The sequence below is a fragment of the Natator depressus genome, chromosome 2, assembly GCF_965152275.1.
Source record: "Natator depressus isolate rNatDep1 chromosome 2, rNatDep2.hap1, whole genome shotgun sequence".
NCBI classification, from domain to species: Eukaryota; Metazoa; Chordata; order Testudines; family Cheloniidae; genus Natator; species Natator depressus.
Genome location: NC_134235.1, coordinates 188,608,492 through 188,629,794, shown reverse-complemented (window position 1 = coordinate 188,629,794; position 21,303 = coordinate 188,608,492). Strand labels below are relative to the sequence as shown.

The window sequence follows — 21,303 nt, the reverse complement described above, 5'->3', positions numbered from 1 at the left end:
AAACAACTCTCTTGGTTTTCTCTCAGAGTCACGCTACAAGTGTTTCTCTGGCTATCCTTGGCTTTTGGCTGCCTTCTTGTTTGCTTCTGTGGTATTTGTCTACAGCTGCACTCTCTCACACTCAGTACCACCAGAACAACAACCAACCCACTGAATTTGTGTCCAGTCCCCAGTGAAACCCCTCTGCCCACAAGACTTAGCTCCTGCTTGGCCATTCATGTGGCCTGTGTTTTGGGTGGTGAGTTATCTTATTCCAAAAAGGAGGTTAAAGGCTTCTGATATTTATTCTGAACGAAAGGTGACTATAAAACCCACCAGCTTCCACAAGGTTTAATCCAGCCTCAGTATGATAGTTCTTATATGGGTGCTAACCAGCCTGCGGAAGCAGGCAGGGTCCTTCCATGCTCCTGGGGCTATCTAGTGGGCTATTCCCACAACTGAGGTATATCTACTAGCAGTACTCCTGGTTGACCCCAGACCAGGATGAACAGCGGGCTACTTCCTACAAACCGCTAGGGGAAGTGACACACACACCATCCCAAATAAACAAAAACAAGAAAACAAACCCACACCTCCCACAAACAAAAAACAAATGCTAAATTAAAATGTTACATAAGACATAAAGAAATGTCATAAATTTTGAAACTTAAGGTTGCAGCAGCAGTAGCTCAACCAGTGAAAAATATAGTCACAGCTTCAGAAGGGGACTCCCTTCCAAAAGATCGCATTGACCATAAGAGTGAGGACACTGCACAGTAGTTTCAAAGCCTCAGCTATAGCCATTCAGACCAAATGTTTTTCTTTTGCTTACAAAGGAAAACCTACTAGGTGCAAGCAAGTGGTTCAACATCTAAGTACAAGTTCCTTGCTTGCTCGTTAAAGGCAAGGAACTTGTACTTAGATCATTAGGTTCTGATGGGACTTTCGGCAAGAGCAATGACTCCTAAGTCAGTGGTTACAAAGAAGCTACGTTGCACTCATGAGTAGCAACAAGTTTTCCTAAACATATTCCTTGTGCATTCCAATTTTACAGGTGAGGAGCTATATGGACATTATAGAAATTAGTTGCTGAGTTTGCAGAGGGGTCTCAACCCTCCCTGTCAGAGCCACTATAACGTTCTGTTGGTCACTACCAACACCAAGGGTATTAAAAGAGGGGCTGTTCTCCAAGCAGAGAAGAAAATCTGGAGCAGAAACTCCCAACAAAGCTTATATATATTTTCTTTCCAAACCAACAAAATTCTTCTGAAATCCAAATCTTCTTTTATCTTTGTCTATCAGAGTTTACAGTTCCTGTAAAAGGCTCTTATTTGTGATTCGCCCTCTGCACCAAGAGTCCTAAGAAATGGCTTTTAGTAGTGACAGCGAGGCTTAGGTTGCAAGTCACGCATCAATACCCATTCATGGATAACATTCCAATCATTGTCCTGTGCCCAGACCCACTTGCCACCTCCTTTTAAATCAAGAACCTTTTAAAATCACTGTAGAGAATTCCTTACTCAGGGGTCAGAATAGGCTTGGCTCTGGCCATAATTTTATAACCACAGTAAAGATGTTTAAAGATCCAAAACTTCACAGCTTCAGACATTTTCTGGCACTGATCATCTGTAGCCAGTTACCTCCAACAGCCAAGATTATTGGTGCCGCCCACTGTGTCAATCCCTGAATGGGATTTTTAACAATGCACCTCCAGAAATCCTTTGGAGAACATGGAACCCACTCACTGAACACAGTGGAAAATTAGGTGTCATTCCCGGATCACATCTAAATGTCCCTTTGTGGGCAGGTAAATACAAATAACATGCTGACAGCCAACACATTTTTTCCTCTGTAGACCCTTGCATACACACTATGGAAGCAAGCTTTGGAGCAGAGAGTGCGTACCTATAAGACAAAGCTCAGAGTACATATCCTTTAAGTTCACTTCAATAGCTGTATCAGTGGTCTGAACAAAAACATAGACATGGCCACATAGGTTCAGAACAGTAGTCCATCAACTACAGTGTTGTGTCTGTGACAATGGCCAGTACCAGCTACTTCAGAAGAAAGTGCAAGAAAACCTATAGTGAGCTGTTATGGTGCTCATACAGAAAGCTTTCTCCTACCTCCCATTAGAAGAAAGCAAGAATTTTGCTTATGATAGATGCATGAATGATGAAATCTCTTCCAAAACCAGGGAATAAGCAGAGATCAGAGCTTATCTGTGGCAATAAAAAAAAAAGTATTCATGTCCTAGGCAGATAAGAATATGCTGCATTTCAAGATAGTTCACATAAGGGAGTTAGAAAAGAGGAAAAGGAAGAGCAAAAGACTTTCTCTAGACTGCTACTGGCCCAGAAGGCCCTTTGGACTTGATAGATAATGAAGGAACTTCCATTACACCTACAGAAAACCCCAGACTTTGTAAGGAAGGAATCCTTTTCCATCTGGACCAGGACAACTTGTTGTTAACATTGCCGAGCATTGGAAGAGTAGTATAGTTCAGCAGGGTTTCTCCATTAGCCTCCTCAGTACTTTTTATATTCTGACAGAATTCAACCAGGATATTTCATTTATTGATCTAGTAAAATTACATTTCTGGAGCAAGGACTGTCTTTCTAGTTGTACTGTGTTGTACTGTGATGAGGCTCTGGTCTCTTGATGTCACGATAGTAGAAATAATAATAACCACCACAAAGTTCTGGTGATCTCAACTACACTTGGTTTCTCCAGGATGATTGATTGATACAACCAAGCAGTACAGAAAAGTAGGAATAGCCAGGTCTAGCTGGGTTCTTTAGGCAGGTACAACTGACTTCCCATTTGAGTATCATCATGTGTCAAGTTTAATCAGACTGACAGATTAGATAAGTCTGTGGCTGACCTTTCTAGCTGCCATTACGTCCAAAAGACAGTCTTTCCAATTAGTTCCGCTGTCCATACAAGAATCACACTTTTTTTGTCATGAGGAACAGGTTATTCATGTAGATCAAGAAACCCTTTTGTTCAAATAAGTTCTTCTTTCCACAGTTACTGGAAATAGTTCTTACATTGTTTTGTTCCAATTCTCAACACTCCTTTGGACACTTGTGGCATAAGTAGACATGCCTAGAACTCTGAAGATATATCTCAAGCATGTGGAGTATATGCGCCAATTGTACCCTGTGCATCTTATTTTATCCAAAATGCCAGGTCCTTAGGGCCTCAGAGTTGCTGCTGACAAGATGTTAAAATCCTGCACCAATTGGCATGCTTGGCCCTTGGGAAACTATTTACAAACAAGCCAAGGCTCTCTCTACGATGTCTCTTAGTGGCATTGTGGGGGAAAAATGTATGAGCCTCAGGTGAGGAAGATTTGCAAAGCAAGTTTCCATTCCTCTGCAGAGGCATTCATTGGGAGGAATAAGATGCTGGGTTGGTTCCCAAAATAATTCCTTAAATTATAAGGCTCTTGCTCTATTTGGGGGGAATTTCTATTTCTTCCTGTTACAAAACCTGTGTAGCAGAATGAGAAATTTCTTGCCAGATAATTTTCTTTCTGTTAGCAGCTTCTCTCCTCATTCAACTCTCTCTGGTAGTCTGGTAAATTACCGAACTACAATTTGAAACAAATTGAAATTTTTGTCTAAAGGGAGACTTGGACATATGATTTGCCTTAAGGTTATTTGTATATTAAGTTGTCTTAATGTTAATTGTTGGTCGCTGAAGAATTTCTACAGCTTTAGAGAACTCTTCTGTTGGACTGAGGTGACAGGCAGGGCTTAGTCCTCGAGCCTCCAGCAGCAACATTGGACCTCCTCCGAATTCCACAAATGGGATGTATTACCACATTAGTGATGAATGAGGAGGGAAGCTGCTAACAGAAAATGATCAGGTAAAGAATTTCTCATTCATAATGTTGAGAGTGGACCCAAAATGCAAACAATAACAATAATATTGATCAGTTTACATATAATCGAAGTTCTGCCTCATTTATTCTTACATTCTTTACATGTATCCTAGTTATTGTTTCATTTGTATGTGAATGTGACTGCATTTACACGTTGGTATATTCTAAATCATCACCTATGACTCCCTTTCTCTTTGGTTTTGTACATTTTTTTTAGTATTTGTACTTGCAGTGCTAATTGGTCACTCTCACTTCCTATTAATAAAGAAAATAATATTACATTCTTCCTTTATGTCTGAGAAGTGTTAAGCTTTGCTCAGATTACTGAGGAAGTACAGGCTACAGCTGTAAATTTCTGTCATTAGTAACTGGCACATTTTGAAGAGTTCCATTGGTTCTAAAATGGTACATGGAATTTTTATTCTTTCATTTATGATTGTTTCCAATATACTTAAATAGTGCCAAAAGAGGAAGACTGTACATGTGATCATTGACATATTATCAGGCTCAAAGTGCGGAAAATAGATTTCCGCAGCTTGTGAAAATCTTGTAATTATTTGTCTTGTCCCAGATTGCTTATTTAATTTGCCCTGAAGGACCTGTGGAAATATTCATTCACCTGCCTTTTTATAACACCACATAAATTCACAATGAATTAGCTAAGTGATTCACTGGATAATATTAATCCACTGTATTGATTCAAGTTCATGTGATATCTGAAACATTTATTTAAAGCCCTCTGACAGCAACCACTGGTATTTTTTTTAATTTTAGCAGATGAAACCGCCTATATTAGATGGCGTTTCCAACATAATTTACAGATCAAGAGTTACATTTTCTAACACAAATTGTAATATACAGTCTCCCCTGTTTTCCTACATTATGTAATTCATAGAACAGTCATATAGTGGTAGGCTGATTACATACAGTTTCAGATGTTTAGTGTTACCTGTTAGATATATATTTGTTACTATATTTAAGTTAAAGGTGATGAAAGGAAATTGCAGCAATGAAGTATCTGTAAGCCATGGTCTGTACATAATGCCAGTGTTTTGTAGTCCATAAGAAATCTTTCAAACCTAAACTTCATGGTCTGGTAGCAGTAAATTATTATGGCATTTGAACATGAATCTTAATACGTAATTCCTCAACCTCAGCTGTACCATTAGCTCTAATCCATACTAATGTAAATGAAGAAAGTCAGTCTAGAACACGTTGGATTGAGCCAGTAGGTCTGTATAACCTAACAGTTCTTTCTTGGCTCCAGTTTGCTACTTTCTTCTATATATGTATCCTTAGGTACTCAAACAGTAGAATAGCAAAAAGTGTTGGGTTGTTGATTTTGGGGCGGGGGGAGGGGGGTTTAAATCTTCATTGTATTTTGCTCCTCCTTCCCTTCTCACTGCTTCTGAGCAAATAAGCAGAGCAGTGAGAGGAGAAGGAAAAGTGCAGCGGTTTTCACACTTTGAAGTGGAGTAGCACATAGGCTTCAGGGAGAGGGTTGTTTGTGCTGTAATTGTTATAGTGGCTCAGCAGTGTGGACCCACAATTCAAAAGCTGAAAGCATTTCAGCTTACTAGGCCTTGTAAGCACTAGGCCTGGTGGGTCATAGTAACCACTCAGACACTTGGCTCAAGTGAAAGGGTGTTTTACTAGGCCTGGCAAGAAAGGGAAGGTTGCAAATACTGTAGGGTACAGTGGCTTAACTAGTTACAGATCAAAGGGATCAACAGCAGTTCTTGTATGGGCCCTCAAGGGCAGTCTACCTGAGGGTTAGAACTTTTTTAAGGCCTAGTTCCTGGAGTGCCCTCTCCAGTCCAGGCTTTATTCAAAGCAAATAGGAACTTGCAGCTTTCCAGGCCAGGATCAGTTAGTGGGTTAGCTGTCATTGGGGTCCCTCTTCACTGGCTTCCTGTCCAACCTCTGCTTCTCTCCATAAGTCCCACACCACCCTGGTCCCGTCTGCATGTCTGACAGACACACCCTACTCCACAGCAGTTCCCTGGCTTCTGCTGCAACCTGCTCTGTATGCAGTTCCCTCTGGGTTTCTCCCTGCATCTCTCTTCCCTGCAGCTTCTGGCTAGCCATGTTGCTGCTGCTTCTAGGGTGACCAGATGTCCCGATTTTATAGGGACAGTCCCAATATTTGAGGCTTTTTCTTATATAGAAGCCTATTACCTCCCACCTCCTGTCCTGATTTTTCACACTTGCTGTCTGGTCACCCTAGCTGCTTCCCAAAAGTGCCCGGTCACTTCCTGGTTCAATGTCTTTGTGGAGTTTCTGCCCTCTGCCTGGCCAGGAGGAAGATATGTGCACTCAAGAGGAGGTTGGTAGGAATCATAAGTGTCCTGCTTAGCAGAGCGATCACAGTACTTTTCATGCCACTGAATTTGACCCTTCCCTACTACTGCAAGTGGATGCAGAGAAGAGCAGTTGGGAGGAAGCAACAAGGGATTAGGAATAGAGTGCAACTAGAAGGGCAAGGAAGCAACCAGGAAATGGGCTGGGGAAGAAATCAGGAGGGAGCAGGAGAGGAAGTAAAAAAACTTGAAAAAGAAGAGAGAGAAATGGGGGAAAGACAGAGAATATAAAATAGAGAAAGAATGGTAGGAAGAGGGAAAGGAGAGGAAAATAATTAAAAAGACAGCAAAAAAAGAGTCTGAGAAACATGGTGTCACTGTGTGTGTCAATGGATAGAGGTGAGTGAACAGTATGCACTGCGACAGGAGGCATAGACGGTTAATTTTTTTTAAAGGAAATTATTAATTATGGCATCTTGCATTTTTACAAGTGTTCTGGCTTTGCTTAGAAGTAGAAGCTGTAATATGTTTTAATTATTATAATTTTAATAATTATAAATGATAATTTAAAACTATAAATGATGAAATGTTACTAAAATTAAATATCAATCTGTTAATTGCTTATTAATGTCTTAATTTGATAGTGATCATGTTTAATCTAAAATTCATGTCACTATATGTAAGAAAGGTGGGAAGACCTGATATAGTTAGTGTGGCTGTGGAATGCTGAAGTAATGGGTTTGGTGAGTGGTGTACACAGGAAGAAAAGCTTGAAAATAGAAAAGAAAATAGAGACTGTTGAAAAGAGTAATACTACTTATTTTCCAATCCAGCCCTTGATCTAGATAGAATTTGTTCTCCTTCTGTGGTTGTTCATTTACACATTGTTTTAAAAAACCACCCTGTTTTTAAAAGCACTGAAGCCAACCTTAAAAATCAGAGTAAAGTACACGCACCAGCATTTTACGTATGTCTCCATAAAAATGTTACTTTCTGCTGTGAGTCTTAAATGTTCAGCCTAGGGTTGCCAATTTTCTAATTGCAGAAAACTGAACACCTTTGCCCCGTCCCCTGCCCTGCCCCGTCTCAGAGGCCCCACCCCCACTCACTCCATCCCCCCTCTCTCCGTCACTCCGTCTCCTGCACCCTCACTCACTTTCACCAGGCTGGGGCAGGGGGTTGGGGTGCTCGAGGGGTGAGGGCTCTGGCTGGGGGTGCAAGCTCTGGGGTGGGGCCAGAAATGAGGGGTTTAGGGTGCAGGAGGGGGCTCCAGGCTGGGGCCGAGGGGTTTGGAGTGTGGGAAGGGGCTCAGGGCAGGGGGTTGAGGTGTGGGAGGGGGTGCGGGGTACGGGCTCTGGGACGGACTTAGGGTGTAGAAGGGGGTTCTGACCTGGGGCAGCGGGTGGGTTGTGGGAGGGGGTTGGGGTTCACATATTTTACCTTTTTTTTAAAAATTGCTCTGCAGGCCAATTCAAAGTTCATTCTTTCTCTCTCATAAATGCTTTTTAGTCAATATGCTGTATTCCTCTAAGAATGCCATTCATATCTGACTGTATGCTTTAAATGAAAAGGGGAAGTTGGTAACCCGCAGATGTGCCCCTTGTGTATATGTAGACCACATCATAAAGACACCACAGCCAATTTGAATAAACTGACTGTATCTGATTAGGACTGAGTACCACAGCATTTAGTTGAGAGACTAAATGACCTCTTATCTATTGAGGGAGTAGTCTTTCCAAGTTGAGGATTAGAATTCTCTTGGCAGTGTGGGAATTCACCTTGTAGAAACTGTCTTGGATGAATGGAGGAATGGTGTTTGATGCGCTATTTTTGGTTTGTGAACAGTTGCAGCCAAGCCCTGACTGTATTTTATAAATGTTAAGATAGGTTTCTTCAGAAAATTTGCAAAATATCTAAGAACTAGAAGTAGCCAAAGTTTTCCTGACTGAGAGCTATGAGATTGTTGAATAGTCCCCCAAAGGAAATAGTCTCTTTAGAGGCAAATAAAAATAGACTGCAGAAAGTTCTAGAAATTATGCTTTAGGGAAAATATAGTATGGGAAACAAGCTTGCACAGGGAAGGGGAAAGGACTGAATGACCTAATAGATCTTTTCCTTAGCTAATTTATGATTCCTTGCTTATTGGAACTTTTAGATGGATAGGATGCTATTTCTTGTTCACCAGATAATTTAAAACAAATGTTATTAAAATACATATCTTCTACTTTATTATGATAAAGCTATATATTATAAATACTACGGTAATATAAATTTTAAATTAAAACCACTTTTAATCCTAACATGGCTTTTTTTAAATGCCAGGCTCTCAAAGGTAAAAGGAGAGTGTTAGGATGTTGTTTTTGTTATATATTTGCTTTGCACTGACAATATTAAATAATAATTTTTAAAAACAAATGTGCTCACCTATCTGAATGTCTCAGGCTAGGGGCAGGGGGTTGGGGCATGGGATGGGGTGAGGTGGGTTCTGGGTAGCGCTGACTTGGGGGGCTCCTTGGAAGTGGCTGCCTCCACCTGCAGGCACCGCCCCAGCAGCTCCCATTGGCCGTGGAGGAGCTGCGAAGTCAGCGCTCTGGGCGGAGGCAGTGTACAGAGCTGCCTGGCCATGCCTCCGCCTAGCAGCTGAGCAAGGGGGATGTTGCTGCTGTGGGGGTAGGCGCGGAGCCAGATAGGGAGCCTGCGGCTCCGCCAACCTCCCCCCACACCTCCCCCACACCGCCAACCTCCCCCAGCACCAGCAGTGGTCCCGGGCCACGCGCTGCCGCCCTTCCCCCCTCCAGCACCAGCTGGGGTCCCGGGCTGTGCGCCTCCTCCCGCCATCACCCAGACCACCCAACACCTGTGGCGCCCCCTGGCAGCCCCGCCCCCCAAGTTTTAGTCACAGGTATTTTTAGTAAAAGTCATGGACAGGTCACAGGCCGTGAGTTTTTGTTTACTGCCTGTGACCTGTCCATGACTTTTACTAAAAATACCTGTGACTAAAATGTAGCCTTAACCATGGTCACTGGTCCCTAAGACCACCAACTTCCAGTCCAGTGATTAATTCATCTTTATCCATCATAATGAGGTCCAAAATAATTACTTGGTGTTGGATACAATACCTTTTGTGTTAGAAAATTATCATCCATAATTTTTAGAAACTCTAAAAGGGGTTACCAAGCCCTTAAACTCTGTTTTGGATCAGCTTTTGAAAAAGATGGTCAGACAGCTCACACAGTATGCACACTCTCGAAGACTATAAATAAAATGCATATTCTCCCAGAAGACTCTGTTAGCTGCATCTCCTGCCCTCCACGTGAGCGGTTGGTGATTGCGGCAGAGATGGCTCGAGGGAAGACCAGCTGCTCTCACATTGCTTTGCCCAAGAATCCTAAGCACTGGTATTGAGATTTAGTCAAATGTTGGGTTCACCATTCCTCAGCTACAGCCCTCAAAGTCATGGAATACCCAGGGCTTCATCACCAAAGGTCTAGTTAAGCTCTGGAAGAAGGTCTCTGTCCTGGTTAAGTCTCTTCCTCAGGACAAGTGCCAAGAACTCGAGAAGCTTATGCCCACGGTAGGCCTATCAAGAACTAACTGCAGGAAGGGGGAAGAGAAAATGGAGCTGCTGGCAGGCACAGTGCAAACTCTCCTGCCAATTCCTTTCAATTTGTCAGCGACACATCTGGCAATGTGCCTTAGTTGCTGAAGTCCAAACTAGTAGTCAGTTTTATTCAAAGCTGATGAGAAAAACAGATTTGTCATAATAACCAGTTGACCCCAATGTAAAATCACTAGAAGATCATTCATGTGATCATAGTTCATATATAAACTGCACCTTTAGATTGATGCACAAGTCTGTTTAGTTGAAACAGGTTCATGTCACTTTGAATATTTTTGTATCATTGCTGTCCCTGCTGGTCAATAATTTCTGGTTCCAGAATCTGTTGACTGGCTGCCTGTTGGCTGAGACATAATCACATGACCTAAAAGAGAGCAGACTCAGCCAACAGTAATTCTCATGCTGCAAGCATGCTTAGAGCATACAAACCTAATGAGAGATTTAAACTTATTCTGTTACACTGTATATTTTCTTGCTCTTTGATTTCCAGCTACGTTGTTGAACACACATATTGTGCAAGAAATGAATTAAAAATATTGTGAAAACAAATTACCTATTTAGTCAAAATAGAGATGACTCAGCAGAGACTAACAGCTATAGTAAAAATAGGCTACTGAATATTAATTCATACTTTGTAATTTAATTCAGAGATACTATACAGTAGATCAAAAGGAAACTACAAAATATCAGTTACAAACATAGATTGTTTTGTCTATAGTGACACAAGGCTTCATTCATCAGATATAAAATACAAAGCCATAAAGGTATCGTCATCTGAACTTCGCATTTCCTGACTTTGGAACACTCAATTTCTCAAATGTAATGTTGCATTAACACTGTTTTTTTTTACATTCACTATTACGCAATGATTTACATGTGAATAAAACAAAAAAAGTAGAGTAGTTCTTTAAATGTGGGGTTGCAGCAGCTCCCCACTTCAGGGTCCATACCTTGTGTATATGACTTGCAGGTGTCCCATAACTAAGGCTTTGGTTGCCAGCTCTGGTGACCCAATATTTTCTGTTGCTGACAGCGAAGGCACGTCTCATGGCAACTATTTGATTAGCTATGTTACTGCATCTGTTTTCTTGTCTACCCAGAGCTTTTTCATCTTTTACCTCAGTGTTTTTTTCTCTGAAAAGTTGTGTTTTGTGTTTACTTCTCTTCTATTGTTTTGCTTTTTTGATAATTATTTTTGCTAACTTGAGCTTCACAAAGTTATTGGTTTTGGCAGTACTGATTAAATCAGATGTGAAGTTAGTCCAAAAGTCATCAAGGTGCAAGTCTTCTTAAATGTAATTTACGCGACAGAGAGGACTGTACCCTGGAAATCAGTGACTCTGAAGAAGATGGAAGAGTCATGCAGGATAACCAACTGAATATGAGCTCCCAATGCGGTGCTGTGGTTATGAGGGCTAGCATAATCCTTGGCTATATAAATTAGATGGGGAGGGCTCTGGATTACTACCGAAAATTTTTTCCCAGGTATCTGCTTGGTGGGTCTTGCTGACAAGCTCAGGATCTAACTGATCATCATATTTAGGGTCAGGAAGGAATTTTCCCCCAGATCAGATTGGCAGAGACCCTGGTTATTTGTTTTTTTTCACTTTCTTTGCAGCATGGGGCACGGAGATTTAAACCGGTGTAAATGGTGCATTCTATGTAACGTGCAGTCTTTAAATCATGATTTGAGGAATTCAGTAACTCAGCCAGAGGTTAGGGGTCTATTACAGGAGTGGGTGGGTGAGGTTGTGTGGCCTATAATGTGCACAAGCTCAGCAGTTTGATTTTCTTCTTTCTAGCTATTTCAGGTAATTTTATCCTCTTTTCCACATTTAGCTGCTGAACTGTTGTCTGAGGCCCCTTTTTCTCTGTTTAAATGTATAAGACCCGGTAGCAATAACTGTAGGAGATCTGACTACAGTATAGATTATGAACAAAAGAGCAAAAAGAAAATTGGAAAATGTAATGTTGCTATGAAGCATAACATAGCTATGGCATAGAGCTCAACAAATGCACAAGGGCAATATCATTATGTGTAAGTGGAAAAAACAGAGGTAATACATACAAAATGCATCTGAACATTCTGAAGAAAATGTCAGCTGTGGTTTATAAAACCACACAGAAACGTTGAGGATGGTTTATCAGAGCATACTAATTGTGTGAAAAATATGTGATGTGAACATCGACAAATATAGAAGCCCATTATACAAAGGTCACAGATTTCCTGTATTTGTAATGCAGATAGTCAAAGAATAGCACAAAGAGCTCTATAATGGTGGTCTAATGAGACTACAGATCCCATTGTATTCCATCTTGATCAAGATATGCTGCTTTACAGCAAGATAGGGAGTTTGCACATTGGGACCTGTTATTTCTAGGATCTGCACTTTGATATTAAAGATAAAGGTGGCTGCAATCCATTCATAACATGCAAATTAAGGGTAAGTTTTGAATGAAGCCTTTAGTGGGGAAAGTCTGGACACTGCTATAATAAAATGCCCTGCAGCTCCATTTTTTTTCTTTAATCCAGGTTTATAATGTGATTGTGCCTTTCTTTGTATTTGCTTATATCTGTAACTATCGCCCTTTTGCCAACATACTGTATTGTTTTGAGTATTAAATTACACAATTTAAAAGCCCCTTATTTCAGGGTCAGCTATAATCAAATACAACTGGCACCTTTGCCTAAAAGCATCAAGATTTTTATGTTCATATGATGATGATTGCAAACAGATATTGGAAGTATGCTGATCTCCGCACTTTCACACTTTTTTGAGGGGGAAGGTGGTTCATTCAAATTCACAAGATTATTAGTGAGTCAATTAGTGATCCTGGAGGAGAGAAGAGATTTTTTTAGTACTAAAACAGTCTTGCAAGCCAAGCACTTCCCCTCCCTCAAGCCTTTTCAGTTGGCCTAAAGAAAAAATGGATTCATGGCTAGAGGAAAATTAAACATTACAGCATTATTTAAAACACCAGGTAAAAAATTAACTCTGCGGACTCTTTTTGTACCGTGTCAGCATTTCTGTCTGTAATTTAATTAAATACAATTTTTAAAGTTTTTGGATTTAGCCACAAAGTTCTTGGATCTTTGCTGAGTAGAGAAGGAAGGAAAAGATTACATAGCAGAGTATCACACCTTCAATGATGATTCCATGGAGTGATAAACTTGGTCTATTTATATGTTTTCCTTTAAAATATTCATGGAAATGTAATGCTTGAGAAATGTGCCAAATTTGCAGTCTCCCGGACTTAAATACTTTCTTTGTCCATACAACAGTTACAGTGTAAGCTGAAGTATTGCAAACTTCGTCTCTCACCCTTCCTTGAAGGACGATGTCTATGGTTGAGAAAGGAGTTGGGCCTTCACACTGATCTTTGGCTTCTCTGTTGAGACTGCCAACAAAGCTAAGAGAGAGAGAGAAGGTAAATGAGGTAATATTTTTTATTGGGCCAACTTGAAAGTTGCTCCAATAAAAGATTTTGCCTCACCTACCTTGACTTTCTCATATCCTGGAACCAGCATGGCTGCAACACTGCAAACAACAAAGCTAAGATGAGCTGTGGTTTTGGGGCTGTAATCAAGTATCAGGAGCACAGAACTGAAACTGAGAACCATCAAGGTATTTCAGATAGTCCATTTAACAGCCATCAGATTAGCAGCTATTAACTATTTGAGCAGAGGTACATTTTAAAAGCTCACGATTTTTAAGTCATCAAGCGTGATGGCATCTTCTCAATGATAGGAATCTGCTGTTCAGTCAAACTTGGAACTGCTGGATTTTTCCATGTTTTCCAAGTCTCAGAAATGGGCAAGAAGTTCCTCCCCATTAACCCCCTGTGCAGTCTGCCTGCCTGCTTGCCTGTGCTCTCAGTGAACTTTATTGATATTGCTCCCCTGTCTTCTGTGGCCATGCTCAGAGGCAGAGGTTTCTTCACTAGCTCTCTGAGGGCTCTTTTCCTCTGGATTTTTTTCCATCTTCTGCATCTATTGCAGGTTGGTCTCCATCTGGCAGGGAGAGGGTGTTTGGGTAACACTTTGAGGAAATCCTGGATTAGACAAAAGGCTCCTTTTCTTGCATCCATCACCCTGCCTCCCCCAAGGAGCTTCCATAGTTTTGTTTGGGGGCGGGGGGGTTATAATTAATAGATACCTGAATTAATTTTCCCCCAGCATAGTTCCTGCACTGTCTCAGTTCCTCTTCAGTAGCATGTCTCAGGTCAGTCAGCAGGGGAACAGATATGTGCAATGAAGGACCCCTGGCAAGCTGCCACAGTGGCCAGTTTCTGGTGCCCACGGTGTTTCAGCGAGAGCTTGTTCCCTGCCTTGTTTCCCCAGCCAGTCAACATCAGCTGAGAGGTCTCCCTGCCCAGGGAGATTCCTCTCAAGCCACAAATGATCCCCTACCCCAGTACTCTGAGTCTGAGCTGGTAAAACACAACTCAACCCAAAATGACGTGAAGATCCTGGCTTTACCAGAACATCATTGAACTTCAGTGTGCCCTCAGCCATGTCCCTATAAATCCATAGGAAGTACTGGAATTGAAGTTAAGCCTCCCTGATAGCTACGGAATATATAAAGAGGTGGTGGCAGAGGTGGTACTGTATCTTAGATAGAAGAGCTGAAGTCCCCATTTTGAAATGAGTTTTCAGCTAAGTTTAGGATGTATAGGTCCAGAACTGGACAAAGACTTCTGGATATTTTTTTTCATCAGAGAAACCTGAGTCAATAACGCTGAGAATTTCAGAAAATCACTCCAGTGTAAGTGAATTAGTTTTGAGTTTGGTGAGTCATGAATTGGGTAGAATTACTGTTCTCTGTATCTTTCTGATGCTTTTACATTAGAGATAGAAGTCACTTTAATTAAGTTGCCGTTAGTTTTAATCAGGCATTTATTTAAATAAATGAATCAGCAAGGATACAGAAAGGGATTCTGAATCCCATCATTCAGCTATGGTCTTTCTTCCACTGTTGCTAGGGGAAAACAAATAAATATTTGTACAGCAAACTAATTTTATTTTGCTTATAGGTTGGATGGAAATGCAGATAGAAATTTAAAAAATACATTTACTGTAGTTAGCTTATACCATGCTAAGCATATTTGGACTGCAGGCAGGCAAAGACAAGAGGCAAAGTTTGAATGTTCTTCTGTATTAAATAAATCCTGGCATCCCAATTTTGTTGGATAGAATGTGAACTAAAATTTCGGTGTTATAGAGTTTAAGGCCAGAAGGGACCACCAGATCATCTAATCTGACCTACTGTATATCACAGGCTACTAAATACCACCAGCACAAAAGCACTAAACTCATCAGCCGAAATTAGACCAAAGTATTACAGCCTTCTGGAGACTATTGTCTGCCACAGGCAGAGAGGGAGAGACTGAGATGTACCAATGCCCGAGGACCCTGCACTGGAGGCATTGATTTCATGAGATGTATCCAGATGATCCTAGCAAGTGATCTATGCCCCATGTCATGAAAAGGAAGGTGGAAAAACCCCAAGATACCTGCCAATCTGACATGGGGGAAAATTCCTTTTGGATCCCAAATATGGTGATCATGATCAGTTAGATCCCAAGCACATGAGCAAGACACACCAGCCAAGCATCTGAGAAAGAGAATACTCAGTGCCACCTCAGAGCACCAGGCCACCCTGGCCAGTGTCCCATCCCGCTGTGGCCATCTCTAAAGCTTCAGAGAAAGAAGACCAAAAAAAAAAAATCAGAACACCTCCGGGGTTCCCTTCCTGAACCCTACAGGTGATGGGCTGAAGCCCTGAAGCATGAGATTTTAGGAACATAAAACATGAACCAGAAAGAACTCCCAGGGCCAGCCCAGCCCTCTACCACTGTAGGAAAATCCATCATACCAGCGGTTCCCAAACTTGTTCCGCCGCTTGTACAGGGAAAGCCCCTGCCAGGCCGGGCTGGTTTGTTTACTTGCCGCGTCCGCAGGTTCGGCCGATCGCTGCTCCAGGCCAATGGGAGTTGCTGGAAGCGGCGTGCGCCAAGGGACGTACTGGCCACCACGTCTAGCAGCTCCCATTGGCCTGGAGCAGCGAACCGTGGCCACTGGGAGCCGCGATCGGCCGAACCTGCAGACGCAGCAGGTAAACAAACCAGCCCGGCCCAGCAGGGGCTTTCTGTGCACAAGCGGCAGAACAAGTTTGGGAACCACTGCATCATACAATCCCTCATAAATTTATCAAGCTCTATTTTAAGATTAATTAAATCATTTCCATCCTACCCGTCATCACAATCAGTTGTTCTCAACTATGCCAGCATAGTTGTTTAGTTTAAATAGTAGTTCTCCCTCCATGGTATTTACCCCTCCTCCCACACCCTGTATGTGTTTATAGAGAGCAATCATATCTCCTCTCAGCCTTTGTTTTGCTAAGTTAAACAAACCAAGTTGTTTTAGTCTCCGCTGGTAATCAGGCTCTCCATTCCCCTGATCATCCTGCATGTGTTTCAGTTTAAATTCCTCTTTGCTGAACATGGATAACCAGAACTGTACACAATATTCCAAATTAGGTCTTATCAGTGCCTTGTACTGTGGGACTAGCATTTCCCTATCTCTACTGGAAATATCTTGCTTTCTACATCCTAGGATTGCATTTCCTTTTTCACAACCATATCACATTGGTGGCTCATAGTCATCTTGTCATCAACTAACACACCTAGGTCTCTCCTCTCCTCTTTCATTTTCAACTGATGAGCCCATAGCTTCGAGCAGAAATGTTTTCATTGTGCTTTTTATACACACATGCAGTTTATTCATTTCCAATTTTTGTGATAGTACTGTTATACACTTAGTTATATGTTCTCCTGTCTTTATACCACTCTATACGTATTTGATAAAATCAAACTTTTTTTATTTTAAATAGGAAAACAGCTTAAACTTTAGGACATTGGCATTTGCAAAACACTCACTCATTGAACGATTAGGCAAGTGCATGGCTAGGTAATCTTTTAGAGATTGTGTAAAAGTTACTCTGTCATGGGATTGCTTTCTGTATTTTAACGTTCAGGTCTCTTTCTCTTTCCCTATCTGTAGAATCATCTAGAATTAAGTCATGCTAAATTCAAGACTGTGAACTCTTGAATTCTAAAAATGCCACTCAATACAACTAGCTTCTCCCCTTTCCTCCCTCCTCACGTTTAGGTTCATCGCAATCTGTTCTCTTTGCTTTGACTATATCTTTCAATCCCCTTTCTCTCCAAAGAATAGCGAGTTATTTCTTACTTGTTTCAATGTATCTTTATGGCATTTATTCTCAATATTCGCTGCCTTAGTATACGTGCACGAATTCTATTTTTTCTAATATTGTGAGACCTTTACCTGTTAACTGCAGGTGGTAGGTGAACAGTTCCTTTGGCTCAGCTTCATCCAGTCTCTTTCTGCTTCCACAGACTCTTGAATGATCATACAGTCTTGTTACTGAGAAGCTGCACATAATTACTTCAACTTCCCTCAGCAGATATTTTTGATGCCCGGCATCCTTGCTTCACGTTGAGCCCTCTCTGGTAATGGAGACAAAACCTTAACTGTAGCTTCAGGAATAACACACATCACCACCACTGCCCTCTTTCCAGATTTTATTTTTACCAGGGAGTAAATTAATCTATTTTAGCAGCGGATTGCCTGGCAAAGAAAAGGAACTGAATAAAATGAAGTTTAACACTCTCTTCCAAGGGACTTTGGGAGCCCCCCAATGATAGTGATGCATTGAGCAGTAGGGTCTCTCAAAAGCCTGACAGTAGAAATAAAAAATTTAAAAAAAATTAACTTCAATAATTTTACGAGAAAAACATACAGTACAATATTCAAGACATTTCAGTATAGTAAAATTTATATTCAGTAGGGCTCGCTATTTCCTCTTTATCACCTGCAGGACTACCTGGTCAGGAGACGGATGCTTAGTCTACAGGCAAATTCCATTCACATTTTTGAAATGGAGCATGTAATGACAAAGAATATGAATATGTCCAAGTAATTTAATTTTTCCATCCTATCTAAAATTACTTTGTTACAATTCATCTTCATGGTCACCATTTTACGTACCTGAAAATATGGCCCAGGAAGAAGCATCACATAACTATCAAAACAAATGGAAAAGAAATAAGTTTTTGACCCTGTGATACCAAGGCTGCATGTTTGGGTTCCTAAATGTGGGAGATTTCTTCATGAATTATGTTCATCCAAAGCTACCCCTCTCGCTACACTCCTGATATCGGCATGCTCTCTGGCCTCTCGTCACAGGATATGATGGCTACGTAAACACAAACAATACGGTCATCAGCTATAATGCACGCAGACAGAAGAAGAGGTAGAACTAAGGGACTTCTGATAACATTGATAGGAATGCCAGATTACATAGGTTAGTTGTGTGCACATTTAGATTGTATCTGGTCATGCCATTAAAATATTAATATAAAATATAAATAACATATCTGTAATCTCTATTGGCCCTCTGCCTAGCCATTATTAGTTGAAAGTCCCTGTAGTCAGGTAGAAGTGAATATTGACAAGGAGTTCAAAGGAGGATGGGGGGATGGTTTTACGGGTTAGTTTAGGGAGGGAGGTTCCATGCGGTAGAGGTTACATGGGAGAAAGAAGAAAGGCGTTTGTGGGAGAAGTGAACAAATAGGCAATCAAAGCCAGCATAGAGTCAGGATGCAAGGGCCAGGCTTGCTCATGGGAGGAGGAGAACTAGGAGCACAGTTCGGTCTTGTTAGCAGCAGCCCTGCTGGCAGCTTAGTGTGCATGTTCCCAGGGTTCTGAGCTATCAGCAGGCAGAGGTGCTAGCCTGGCAATTCCATGAAAATAGTAACTTTAATAAATTAAACTGACAAGCTTTCAAGCAACACAATCTCTTTACCATGCTACAGAAAACAGAACATGGATGAGTTGTACAATGGGCAACAAATGTTGAAATGTATGGTACACTTGCAGTGCCTAGTTACTGTGTCATTCCTCATTTTCACTATACAGAATGCCAGAAATACTACAGGTGAAGTAAATATTATGGTGTGGTACATAACAAGGTTATAACTATGTTTATTATAGATATGTGAGCAGGTTGAAATCTTGTTATTAAATATAGGGACACAGCAGATCTAAGACCTATTTTCCAAAAAAGTTAGGTGCAGTTGAGAGACAGCTTTTTTTAAAAAATTAATTAGTTTAATTGGAAAGAGGTTCTATTAGACAGCTTCACCACCTATTTTAATTTTTCAAAGAAAGGCCATAAAATGACACCCTAAAAGGCGAATGCATTCTCCAAGAATAAACACCTCTAAAATTAAAAAATATATAGTTTTATAGATGTGTGATTTACCAATACCTCCATGAAATATTTTTGATAGACTTTATAGCAAAGAGAAGTTAATCAATCTGAAATGCTAGTTCAAAACGTCAGTGAAATTATAAATGGCAGGTAAATATTAGAATTGTATTTAACTCCTCACATAGTCCTTTTGAAAACAAGGCCAGTTATTAAAAGAATAGATTTAATTTTATATACTCTTCCAGTGTTGCAACTTGCAGCCTTACTAATCTACATGCGGTACCTCTAGGGCTCAGTAACTCCATTTGAAGGAGTTTGCTTATGTCCATAGACCTGTATAAGTATTGTTCACCATGCAGGCAATTAACATATAATCTGAACTGTCAGTCTCTGTCTTTTAGTGAGAAAGACAAGGTGGGTGAGGTAATATCTTTTATTGGACCAACTTCTCTTGGTAAGACAAGATACACTTTCAGCCTAACAGAGTGCTTCTTCAGATCTCGAAAGACAGGCAGTTACCAAATAAAAACTGTCTGTTCCTGTCTCTCGCTTGTAAAATTCAGGCATGCTGTAAGCTCAGCGTGTTTTCACTTTTTTTACAAAGGAATGTTTGAATTAATTTAAAATTATTTCTTGTCATTTTAAACATTATTTGATTAGATCCAAAGTGATACTTTTTTCAGTTCTACCTTTGGATTCCATTGTTTTGTTCACTTTATTTAAACTATGCTGCAACAAGTGTGTGATACCATTTTTTTTCCCTCACAGCAAATGAAACTTGCAGCTGAGTCATTGAAGGAGGAAACACATGGAGAAAAGAAGATGAACTGAGCATTAGCATGTGAACATGCTTTTAAAGTATTTACTGTATTTGCACTCTACAATGTATTACTCAATAGATAGTATCTATTATCTGTACTTGGTCATCAACACTGATTGCTTGACACAATGAAAAATGGTTTCCCTTTTCCTTTTCCTCTTCATTTCTTATCGAGTATTCAACAGTTGTCCAGTGAAACAGAATATAGAGCATCACTCCAGTTTATGCTAGGTCTGGTTGAAATATGTCATAACCAACTGTACATTATATCAAAATTATATTAAACAGATCTTTAAGAGTAGGTATCCTGATGCTAAATGTACTCGGGATCTGCAGCTTTTCAAGAGAAGGTGTATTAGAACTTAATTTTTAGTGTACCATTCCTTATGCTTGTTAACCATTTTTGTCCTTGTAGTAGAATAGTTAATCATTTCCAAAGGCATATCTTTTTTCAAAGACAGCTTATTATACACTGTTCACAGCATTTACTAGGAAATTAATCTAAATTTTGTTTATTATATAGTGTGATGTCTGATTTTTTTCCATAGAACCAATCACAAAACTAGTTATTTGGAAATGTATACTATAAAATGAGATTACAATATGTTCATTTTATAAAGAATCTCAATTAAATTATTTTCAGAAGCTGTTAAGAAAGCATTTGGCATGAAACAGGGATTGTTGATTAGTAGTTTATGAAGATGAATGGTGATTGTGTATTATTTTAATTCAGCATTAACTCTGATTACCATTTGGTGGTTCTTCAGAACAATAGTCCTGTATTAATGGATCTTTTTTGTTAACTGAAATGATAGTAACAGAGCTATTAAAATGAACACTACATGGTTGTATGTCTGATACTTTCACACATGTACTGAGATATTTGACTCTTTCTTGCATATCATGAAAATGTAATACTCCTATTTTTAAATTGTTTTCTGATGGTAATAAGCTCAAAATCTATATTTCTAGGTCATGTGGCCTCAAGTCAATTTGTTTTCTGTTGATATTCAACTTTCATCTCTGTCAGAGCCAACTTCCCTGGATGTGAAATACTTTTGTGTTAGCTATGCAATCCTATTTGGATAGATCTGATGAAGATAATTGCACTGACTTGGATATATTTCAAAATTCTACCACAAGAGAACCTGTCACCTGAATACTTCATTACACAGCAAACTTTTACATTTGTAAGTAAGAGATACTTGTGACAAAGGCTACTCGTCACAGAATAACACAATTAAGCTAACATATAGCCTTCTGTATGGAGTTTAAAGTTTTGATTTTTGGATCTGTAAAGTGCTAAATGACCTGAGACAACTCTTCTCTCCCTCTGTTTTACTGCCACAGCTGTGATCAGTGGAAGCTGGCATATAAGAGAGAGAACTGCTGGCAGGGTG

The 21,303-nt window shown here is 40.3% G+C and overlaps 1 protein-coding gene across 3 annotated transcripts in view; it reads left to right on the top strand.

The window, feature by feature from the left end:
• ANO10 (anoctamin 10) overlaps positions 1-20,738 on the top strand; it is a 259,737-nt gene extending 238,999 nt beyond the window's left edge. For 2 of the 3 annotated variants that reach the window (XM_074945600.1, XM_074945602.1), the window contains exon 13: positions 19,852-20,732. In XM_074945600.1, coding sequence (XP_074801701.1) covers positions 19,852-19,914 — 63 coding nt within the window. In that variant the 3' untranslated portion in view covers positions 19,915-20,732. Of the gene's footprint in view, positions 1-19,851 lie in introns of all 3 variants that reach the window. The other variant, XM_074945603.1, reaches the window with a different exon arrangement.
• Positions 20,739-21,303: the final 565 nt, after the last annotated feature.